The sequence below is a fragment of the Gambusia affinis genome, linkage group LG14, assembly GCF_019740435.1.
Source record: "Gambusia affinis linkage group LG14, SWU_Gaff_1.0, whole genome shotgun sequence".
NCBI classification, from domain to species: Eukaryota; Metazoa; Chordata; class Actinopteri; order Cyprinodontiformes; family Poeciliidae; genus Gambusia; species Gambusia affinis.
In genome coordinates this window covers 3488374-3500084 of record NC_057881.1, presented here as the reverse complement: position 1 = coordinate 3500084, position 11711 = coordinate 3488374, and the positions used below count along the sequence as shown (strand labels likewise).

The 11711-nt window shown below is 38.3% G+C and overlaps 1 protein-coding gene across 1 annotated transcript; it reads right to left on the bottom strand.

Annotated features, from left to right (window-relative positions):
- Window positions 1-328: 328 nt before the first annotated feature.
- On the bottom strand, window positions 329-11349 carry LOC122843229 (epsin-1-like). The gene is made up of 10 exons (XM_044137825.1): window positions 11270-11349; window positions 10414-10519; window positions 9365-9520; window positions 8625-8753; window positions 7762-7882; window positions 7468-7643; window positions 6031-7267; window positions 3969-4103; window positions 3384-3545; window positions 329-2909 (listed from the first exon to the last, which is right to left on the bottom strand). The coding sequence occupies exons 2-10, from the start codon at window positions 10480-10482 to the stop codon at window positions 2443-2445; spliced, it is 2652 nt and encodes an 883-aa protein (XP_043993760.1). The 5' UTR covers window positions 10483-10519; window positions 11270-11349; the 3' UTR covers window positions 329-2442.
- Window positions 11350-11711: the final 362 nt, after the last annotated feature.

Here is an 11711-nt window from a genome sequence, read left to right as displayed (position 1 = left end):
GAGTCAGGCAGAGAGTATTTATGTTTTCCTCCACTTCTGCTGAATGTTCACTCAGTGTGGGTAGAGTTTGTCCACGGGAACAGAGAAGATTCCCGTCAAAAATTGTATGAATACCAGCTTTCTCGCAGTTTCCTAGTGAAGTAAAGAGAATAGTTGAAAGTGGGTTTGTGTCGGCGTGTGCATGTATGTGTGTGGTGTGTCGTGTTTATGTGTGTTGGTGCAAATGTGTAAAATGAATACATTTTCAATTTATTTGTAGAGTACACCTCTTAAGACAAATAGAAAAAGTGTCATGCAAAATAAAAATACTCCAACTATTTTTTTTTTTATTTAAACTTTTAAAATGGGTCAATTTGACTCGGAACATAACAGGAGGGTTAAATCACAATTTTAAAAAAAATCACTTATTTAAAAATACAGTTTTAGATATTATACACAAAATTGGTCTTCAAAATGTGAATATACAATCATGTGCTGAAAACATGATAAAGTGGTGGTGTAGTAGTGACTCATTATCGCCCTCTTGCGGTGACTTCTGATACTGACAATATCAGAAGTCAATGTAACTATAGAATTGAGCTCAAAATTATTCATATTGTGGCAGATTTAGATCTATAATTGTTTTCATTGAATTGAGATGTTTTCTTTTTATGACAGGATATGAAAATGCCCCTCCTAAAATAAAATAATGTGCTATAAAACAAGGGGGTCAACATGAATCAAATGGTTCCCGTTAATGCTGAACGTTTTCTTATTGTTTGTTTTTTTACATGTTTTCACTTTTTATTTGATTTTGTCTTTTAGAATAAGCTCCATCTCTCTGGAAGAAGGTCACAAAAAGCATCTCATGAAGCAATTTAAGCCAAAGGGTTACTAATAGTGGGCAGGGTGTCCAAACTGTTTCCTTAACTAGACATTTTGGCTCTCTTTTGTTTAAATAGTAAAATAAGACAACATTTTGTTGTTTGTAATTTTCACAATTTGATTACCAGAAGTGAAAAATGACATTACATTGTTTTGAAACACAAATTTTGACAGAGCACACTATATAGAGGCAACATAATCCATTTTATTTCTCAAACGTACTGTACACTGTCACAGTCTACAACACAGTTTTAAAGGTAAATACACAGCAAAATAAATGTATCTCATACAAAATAAAATCTGAAAATCACAGAGTCTACCTGCCAAAATCCTCATAGTCTGAACAGACAGAGGCTGATCTTCTTTCTATCTTCACACAGATGTTTCATCTGCTGTGTGAGGCTTTAAAGAGCAACCTTCTGTTTAATCATTTAGGATGAGCAAAACCTGAAACACTAAGAATCCAAGTGAGCATAAATTCAGATTTCATTCAATCAAAATTTTTAATTTCATCCACATAAAGCAGAACATGAACAGGTACCCCCCGCGTTGATTAAAAGAATACAAACAGTTTAAATGAAGCAACTTGTGAGAAGTTGCATGGCTCAGTATAGGTTGAAACTTCCACAACTCAGTCTGTTCAGCTGCTACTGTTCAGCTCCATGTAGCTGGAATCAGAACGACATCAACTGAATCCCTTTATTTACTCTTACAGCAGGTGTTTTCTAAAATACAGAATTTTGTTTCACTCACACACCAAAACTGTAAAGGTCGAACTCACTCTTACACACACACACACACACTCACATACATACGATAACAGGATGTGCTCAGAGTGCATGCATGTAACAGAAAGCAAACTGTTGGGACATACAACGCAGACATGTTCCACTACACAATGAATCCCAATCAGAGGATAAAATGGACACGCCAACAGTTACTGAGCTGAATTTGAAACCAGTCATATAAGTTCACCTGATCTTCTTTTGTTGGAGGCCGCGGTTGCATCAATAATGTATGAAGCAAATAAATCAATAAATATATCCATAAATAGTGAATCTTGATTGTAACACTTTGATATACAGTATAATTCAGTTTAGCAGTAATTACTTCCAATATTTACATCAGCACAATATATCTATATATATAACTATATACTGCACACCTGCACAGTGTGCACACACTTCACACACACAAATCTCCTATGAAAACATGCACACTTGAAGAAAACAAACATATGTAACAAAAGAACCACACAGATACAGTTACTCTAGTGTTTCCCCAAAGACACTTGATTGTTTACTTTCCCAGATAAATTTAAGAGTTTATCCAGCTGACATGTTTTTTTTTTATTGGAACAGTTAAGGGAATGGATGAAATACAAAAGGGAAGGTTTCTATTAATAATTTACTATTTCATAAGCAGATTCTGACCATTGTTCATTGTGTCAACAGACATAGAAGTAGAAACATGCCTTAAATAACAACATCATGGTCATAAAACTGAAAAGCTCCGTAATGGTTATTGTTGTTTATTGATATTTAATAACAATTTGCTTTGAATCAATTAAAGAATCTGTTAAAGCAAGAATGTATTGGTATCGATTATGATCATCTCATTTGGTTCACAGCCTGTGATGTTCTCACTTCCTGTCTGTGGAGAAACACATAGAAATGGATTTACACCTGCTGAGTTTGCTCCAAAAAAGTTAATTGGAGCGTCCCCTGCTCCCAAAATATTCCCCACATTATATTCTGACTCCAACATTCCCAACCCCATTTGTGTCGCAGGTGGTGGCACTCCATATTTTGGAGCGTCCTGAGCTGCTTGAAGAACATGCACAGAAGAACGAGGCTTTCCCAGAGCGTGTAACTGTTCCCTAAACTGGAGAGTTTCACCAGAGGGACCGGCAGCTCCAAAAGCACAATGAGTTACACCAGGAGCGGGTGCTAGGCTGGGATCAAAGGGGTTATAGTTTGGGGCTAAAGTTTCAGTGAATGCCTCTGATCTGGCCAAAGGACCAGATGTCATGCCTTTGGATGTACCTGGGAAATGAGTGTGAGCAGTAAGAGGAGGCAGGGGAAGGAGGGAGGGTGGGGTATGCAGTTTGAAGCATTCCAGAAAAGAGACACCAAAGTAGAGCAAAGAGAGGAATGAGAAGATGTTGGCAGGTTACTACACACTACTATCTACAGAGGGTAACTTTACAGCAGATCATTAACACTAACAGGTGTTACACACATCTATATGTGACAGCAAGACCACAAAGGAGGGACGGGTTGGTGCAAAATGTCCCAATAAGCATTTCAATATAAACCCATTAATAACTGTTGATCAATCTTAGCTTCTTTCTATTAACACTTCCTTCTGAGGTGCTTCTGAAAATCACCATGGAAACAGCAATGTTTTGGTTCCCAGGAAAATGAATCATGACTCCTTAATAATCAAGTAATACCCCACGCAGGTTGTGTCCTTAAGGGTATTTGTGACCCAGAGTGATGCTTTTTTTCTGACCTTACCGATGGCATGTGTTCGGGCAGCGAGCGTGTTGATGAGGGGCTGTTGTTTGGTTTTGGGGTTTGGAGCAAACAGATCGTCCACGTCAACCAGTGACGCCCCCGTAGAGCCCAAAAATGAAGCAGTCTTTCTACGGATCTCCTCTTCTTTTGATGTTCGCCTTCCTGAAATCAAATAAAGGTCCAATGCTACTCTAAAAGGTGTTTTCTTTAAGGGCCAGGTCAGAGAGGAAGAGAGAGCAAAGTGGAAGAGAAGGTTAATTGGTTAAGATTGTTAGCTGAATGATGGCTAAAGTACAGATGATGTGAGGAAAAAGTGTTGAAGGTAAAAGGTTTCACATGCAGAAGCTTTACTTTGGAGATGAAAATCACACAATGACAGACAAAATGGTTTTATACACAAATAGATTATAGAATCACAATTTGCCACGTTGCACTAGGCAGCAGAAACAAAATTAAGCATTTCATTAGATTACTTAGAAGTACAGTGACATAATCAGAACAAAGCACATTAGACACAATCACAGTATGCTTCATTAAATGATGGATGGATGACAGAAATATACATACAAAACAGCCAAATTTTACCTGCACCACCACCACTAGCATTACTTGGTGCACCCCAGGGATCATTGCTTTTAGTTGCTCCAAATGGGTCACCGGAGGGGGACAAGTCTGCAGGAGGAGCTGGGGTTCCCCATGCATCATCAGATGTGACTGGAGCTAAATGGAAAAACAAAACAGAAGTACCGGTACATGTTTAAAAAACAGCAACAGCAAAACCCAACCTGAGTCCAACCTTGTAGTACAAAATATTCATTAGGACATAGTAACACAAAATAAGTGATAATGGTACACTAGTTTCCCAAGATATCGGATGCAAAAATAAAATTACTACTTTCTATAAAGATTGTTCAGTATTTTGTACTGAACAATCAGTACAAAATACTGATTTTGAGCTTCATGGAGTCAAGGTTATATACTGAAAATCATATTCTCTTACAAAGAAACCTTTCATTGTGATTTGTCAAATTTGTTACAGTATTTGTGATATTTTACTGTAAATATGTAACTGAAAGAAAATAAGTCTGAGAACAAAAGCCACTTGTAGGAATTTTGCAGTGACACACATGTAAACAAGAGTTTGATTTGAAAGTAACAGAGAAAAAAAACATTTATATTTATACTACATAAGCTCCAAATGACACAATGGAGAAAAATACAGTTTGTAAGACAAGCATTTGCTGTTTGATGCTAAGGTTATTCAACAAAAGGTAAAGAAAAAACCTCAAAAATAAGTGAACATTAGAGACTCAAGGCAATGATGAATCAGACAAAGATGCTGTCTGAACCTTCTGACAGTAAAAAGCCTAAAACCCCTCAATGGAATACCATAAACTTGCAGTATCTTGTAACTGTGTGTGTATTAGTTGCAGTTAAGGATAACCAGTGGGTTTTCATAAATGAGGCAGCTGTAGTGAAAGATAACAGTACAGTCTGTTATCTGTAGGCTGTACAGATGACTGCAGTCTTTCACTCATGCTCCCAAAGGAGTGATGTGTGAAAGGCTTTATCTGAAAGCTAGAGGAACTTCATAATATGAAGCACAAATATGGGTTGCACCCCAAGTGGTCAATTACCCCAGATAGCAGTTTTATAAATATATCCATTGATTGTGAAAGCAAAAACTGAGCTAAAATACACACACAGCCTTTGACACACACATCTTCTAGTTCATAAACTACTGAAACTATGAGTAAAACCTTGAAAAAAGAAGCAGGAATATCTGACAAGAGACTAATTCAAAAAACAGTGTAGGCTGCTGAATGCTTCATATTCCTTTAGTTCAGTCTGATGAATCTGCATCCACCACTTACTGCAATATCTGTGAAGGACACACCACCTGTTCTCTTGTTGGCAACACAAAGCAGAGAGGGGTATGAATGTGTTTAGAAGGTGGGAGGAGGCAGAGGTACCTAGAGAGAACCAATACATCAATAGAAATATTGTGAAGTCTGCTGTTGTTCCCAAAGACTGAAAGTGGGAAAGCACTGCCTTTCTGTCACCTGATGATGACAATTATGATTCATAATTCAATTCTCCTAGTCTGCACTGCTATCTGCTCAACAGCAAAACCTGTTGGGACTCATCCCACTAGGACAGGGGCTCCTAATTCCAGTCCTCGAGATCTACTATCCTGCAACTTTTTGATGTATCCACTCGTAAACACACTTCAATCAAATATTCTCATCAATAGTCTCGTCAGCATTTAATGGTTCAGGTCAGAGCTGGAAAACAAGCTGTTCATTTTATTCAGGAGTGTGGGAGAAGAGAAGTTAGAGGATAGTAGCTCTCAGGGGCTGGACTTGGAACCCCGCCCAAGAATCTACTTATGGCCCAGATTTCAATTGTTTGCACCAACAGCAGCATAAAAATTGAAGTTATATTCTGTGTAGACAATATTCAGACCACAGCACCACGTCCAACAAAGCTAAAAATGGTATAATTAAATGCTGGAATGTTTAGGAAGTGTATGTCAAGGCCCTTACTAAGACTTATCCAGCTGCTGATCAAATTGGAAATGTAAACATCCAAAGGATGTTCCAAGAAGGTTCCAAAGGTTCCACGAACAGATTTAAATGTTTCTTACCAGGGGCTCCCCATGGGTCATCGTCTGGCTTGGTTGCATCTCCAAATGGGTCAGAGTCACCAAGTGGCGAAGAGACACTTGGGTCGTCCCCCCAGGGATCGGCACTCTTGGTTTCCTTTGGAACACTCGGTGCCCCCCAAGCATCAGAGCCTTTGTCAGGCGGAGAACTGGTGTGAGCTCCCCATGTATCTGCAGTTTCTTGGGGTGAACCTGCTGCAGGGGCACTGAAGGGATCCAAAGCAGCCTCCGTTGGTGGACTACATGGCACTGTAAATGGGTCTTCTTTTGATGGTGCCGATGACGCAGTAAAGGGGTCATCTCTTGATGTTGTAGAAAACGGATCTTCTTTACCCGGCGTTGTTGGTCCACCAAAAAGATCATTTTGAACAAGTTTGGTTGGTGATGAAAATGATGCTTTGGGTGGCGTTGTGGGACCAGTGAATGAATCAGCCTTACATATTATTGCTTCTACTAATGGCTCCTCTTTAGGGGGTGTTGATAGTGGAGCAGTGAAAGGATCATTTGCTGGGACACCAAAAGGATCGTCTTTTGGTGTTGTAAATGGGTCGTCTTTTGAAGCTTCAAACGGATCGTCTTTGGGAGCATTAAATGGATCGTCTTTTGGAGCACTAAATGGATAGTTTTCTGGAGTACTAAATGGGTCACCATTGGGGGCTTTAAACTGATCGTCCTTTGGAGCATTAAATGGATCGTCTATTGGAGCATTAAATGGATCGTCCTTTGGAGCATTAAATGGATCGTCCTTTGGAGCATTAAATGGATCGTCTTTTGGAGCATTAAATGGATCATCTTTTGGAGCATTGAATGGATCGTCCTTTGGAGCATTAAATGGATCGTCCTTTGGAGCATTAAAAGGATCGTCCTTTGGAGCATTAAAAGGATCGTCCTTTGGAGCATTAAATGGATCATCTTTTGGTGCATTGAATGGATCGTCCTTTGGTGCACTGAATGGATCCCCATTGGAAGAACTGAAGGGATCAGGTTTGTCTTTAGGTGCAATGAATGGATCCTCATCAGTTTTGTCTGCCACAAATGGATCTTCAGTTTTGGCTGGAGCACCCCAAGGATCAGTACTAGGTTCTTTGGGAGCTCCCCATGGATCTGATTTCACTTCCTCTTTCTTCTCCTCCTCTTTCTTGCCACCCCATGCATCACTTGCTGCATTTTCAGCTGTTCTTGCATCCTCCCATTTAAGCTCATCTTCGCTCATCTTGGCCTAGAATAGAAAGACGATGTACCCATCAAAACAAAGTTAGACTGTTGATCAAAAAGTTCTCTACCATTCTGTTTTGTTGAGGAATCAACTTGCTTAATTTCTTAAGCTCAAGTAATCCCCTTGAGCTTTAAATCATATTTAAAATGTACAAAATTTTCCTGGCTACATCTCAGTGCATAACCTTGTTTTGTCTCACTCACTCGTCTCTCAGCCTCCTTCTTCTCTGCTTCTTGTCGAAGTCGCTCCTCTTTGCGGGCAGCAAAAGAAGCAGTCAAGTCAGCCACAGATGGAATGTTGTCTAAGCATGGAAGTCCCGAAGATCCAGGAACATAAACTGGTTTGTAGCTAGGATCCTTGACATTGTCTGTGGATGATGCTAGTAGGAAGAGATAGAAAAGAAATGATAAAAATATGTATAAGATGCTGACACAAGTAAAGGTAACAAGGGAACCAGAAAGTGTTCAGCAGTCATACTTCAAGTCCAAATGTCTTACCGGCAGAACCTTTGGATGTCTTTTCTCTGGTCTTCACAGCAAACTCTCTTTCTTCTTTCAGTTTTTCATCATCCTCCATAAGAACAAGAACTACCTTGGCCTTCTCTCTTACATTCACTCCCTATGACAAATTTAATTATATTATTCCTTAGTTGGTTTGACAAGTTACAGACTAGGCACCGGCCAGTTAGAGGTATCAAGGTATAGCAATGTTTTAAACAGGTTAGCAGTCAAAACTGCAAGTATTTCATTTCCTGATTCTCCGGTGGTTCATGCAGGTGAAAGTTCCAGGGTGATGAAGTAACACAACACTGAACATTGGCCTCAAAACAGATGATTATTGTTGTTGAAACTAAAGGGGTACCACCTATAAATTTAGGGTGACATGGTTTACAGTCGGCAAGCAGCAATCGGGATTATAATATCTTTATAAATGGAATAATAAGGTGCTATGTTATGATAGTACCAATTACAATAACTTTGAACTTTGATTATGTTGTGTCCATACCATGACACCATGAATAATTTCACCAGAGGTTAATATACCATGATATTCTCATACCAACCCAGGTTTAGTACTGCAAATATGGAAGAAAATGTATAGCAAAACATATAAACATTTTTTTATAGATAATGTTTATCTTTAACAATCTTTATTTAAAATCCGCCAAAGCATTCCATACTGTGAATGTTTCTTCTAAAGGCTTTTACTGAGTCAATCCAATATTGTTTAACACCAGGCCAAAAGGTTATGATGGTAAAAGTCAATGAATATTTTAGTACCAATAACGGATACTCTTAATGCAGTTCAATAAACCTCCTACTGGCCGGGCAGAATGCTAAATAAATAAAACAAGCTTCACCTGATCTTTCCCATCCTTTTCCACAAAACGATATTCTGTGAGAGCTTTGACAATGTAGATGTTTTCTTTCATTTTCAGCATCACACGATCATCACCAGTCTTCAGGAGGTACTCCAACAGAGTCAGAGACTGGGAAGAAAAATACAACTCAATTAACTCAGCTTACAAAGTAAAGTTGCAGATTAGCTGGAGCAGTGATGACATTTTAGCTAAACAGGTGTCACAATTATGAATACATGCAAAGCTTAATTAAATATCTATGGTCTTGATTAGGACTTGAAAGCACATAATAGTCCTTTAATACACTACTAAGGTTTATGGAATTATTCAGATGAATAAAATAAAAAGTGCAGTAGTATGTCGTTGCTTCGAACAAAACAATTAAAAACCTGTTGTCACAGCAACTCTTTCCAGTGAGAGCAAGGTCTGATATTAAGTTATCCAACTGAGGAATAGTGTTTGCAAAAATTTTAAATGTTACGTCGTCATTTATTGGTATTAATTTACAAAATGCTTCTGGAGGAAGAGCTGCTTCACCAATTTTGAAAAGGAAAAAAAAAAGGAAAAATCAATTGATAATGTTTTGGATTCCACATTTCAGTCATAAAAGATTGAAGCTGTCCTGTAAAAAAACAGATCTCAAAGCTAAACAATTACTTCTCCAAGACCAGAAAATGCTCTAGACTGTCAAAAAAAAAACATAGTGTTTGTTTTAATTTTCTGTTTCTCATTTTCTTCACCTTGTGGATATGTCTCCAGTTCTTGTCGTCTTTCAGGCGTTTCCAGAGCATTGTCATGATCTCGTTGCAAGCCACCGCATTGTAGGTGAGATCAGAGATGTCAGCCATCTGAGAGCTGGAAGGACCCCATGGATCATTGGATGTCGCTTCTCTAACCTGCAAAAAAAGAAAAAGGAAAAGTGTAAGAGAGCTGCAAAGCAAACGGAGGAATACAATTGGAGCAGCAGAAAAGAAGTAAAGAAACAATGACTTCAGCACTGTGAGAGATTTGACTGCAGTGTATCATTTTATATTGCAACTTTATAACCCCTCTAGGTGTAGCATTATAAAGTCTGACCTTTACTGTAGAGATTCTGAACTGAGTGTGTTTTTTTCCATTTCCTTCATCTTCAAGATTTCCACACTAATTGGTGTTTGATGCTCTGCTTTTTTTTTTTAAATGTGTTTTTTAATAGCATGTTAGCTAGTTAACCATTTAGACAATCAAAAGTCTATAAATTGCTTGAATATGAATCTTGATTTCCATCAATCCAAGTGACAGATTATAATAAAGAACCTGAAGTGAATACAAATTTATAAGACAGTGAATAGATACGTTTCTGCATGCAGATGTACTATTACAAGCTTCTATTAATGCAGAATATTATATGCTAAACTGAAGGACAATAATAAATCAAGACAAGAAAAAAAGCAGAGGTTGCTTGTCGAAGAAAGATAAGACACACAAAAAACGTACATGGTTGCACATCATAATACTATAAACTCCAGGATCACATAGATCATGAACAAAACTTCACATCAAACATAAAATTTTACATATATATATGATTTCAGTCAACTCCCAAGCACATAAAATCATTTAAGGATAACATTTGTGTACAGTTATGTTGTGTGCAGGCTCTATGGCATGCCGTGCACAGGTTCATGTCAGGACCAACATAATCACTAAACATTAAAAACTGGTTGATGCTACCTGCTGACTCACATAAAAACAACCCAAAAACATGTTTTTGGGTTGTTTTTATGTGAGGTTTATGTGAGGTTTTTACCTTGACCTCAGCCTCAGAGTAATTCTGGACCAGGTTCTTCAGCTGCCTTCGAAGCATTGAAGACGTCATGTTGACCAGCGGAGGTGGGGAATACGACCACCACAGTCTGTTCAAGAGAAAACACATCAAGCAGTGCTGGACAGATCCAATACCAGGCATATTTAATCACACATGTAAATGGATAACGACAGACACCTTAAGTAAATGCTGCCTCTTTTGCTGAAGTGTTAACTTAAATTGCTTGCGTGCAGGTCGTAGATCAACGACCTTTCATCTTGTTGTTCTCTCTGCCTCCTGACTGTACTGGTTTTTGTATCAGAAACCAGATCCCAGCAGCTGCAGAGATCCAACCAGTCAACACTAAAAGATGCTGCGCCAACGTTTGGATAGACCAGATAGTTATGACAGGGACTTGGCTCCGGTGGAGATCTTAGCTTGTTCCCTTCTGCGACAAACACAGATCCTCACCTACTGTAGGTTTGCCAACAGTTTTGCTAAGCTACAAGCTAGTTAGCATAGGTGTAAGAAAAAAACAAGGAAAACCCAGGCATATTATAATAAAGAAGGATGTTAATTCTAAGCTAAAGCAGCTAACCGCAGATGCGCTTAGAAGAATAAAATTGAAGAATCATATTTCAGCACCTCGGAGAGCGACTCAAGACGGGGCGCTAACGTCAACATGGCTAACGGTCTACCCTTGGTGTCAAGTTTGCAGGAATTAGTTACATATAAAATAAAATGCTAATCAAATGACTTCTTTTATGTGAAAAAACAGGCACCGTTAATAGTTTAAAGTAGTGCTAAATGGTATGGATATTTTGTAAATAAAACAAGACGTATTCGAGAAAAGACTGACCAGAGATATTCAGATATCTTCGAACAGACGACACGAAGCTACGGTTTCCGCTTCCGCAGATGTCCACGCCCCCGACCTACCCACCCCCATCAAATACTGCTACGTACTATTTATTTATTTATTTATTTATTTATTTATTTATTTATTTATTTATTTATTTATTTATTCATTCATTCATTCTTTCTTTCTTTGGATAACCTGCTTTTTTTCACTTCATGACTACAATGTAAGCATAAAGTACTGATACCAGCTTGTTTAACGCCGAGGTGAAGTAAAGAGGTCTTATTTATGGCAGGCCATTGTAATATATATATGCCCAATGTCTACTGGTTTTCACTTGCTTCTATTTGCAATTTTTGTTTGCTTGCTTGTCTGTTTTTTGTCTCATTGTTTACTTTTATTTTCATGGTTGCCTGTTATGGATATAAGAGGGAGCCTCTTA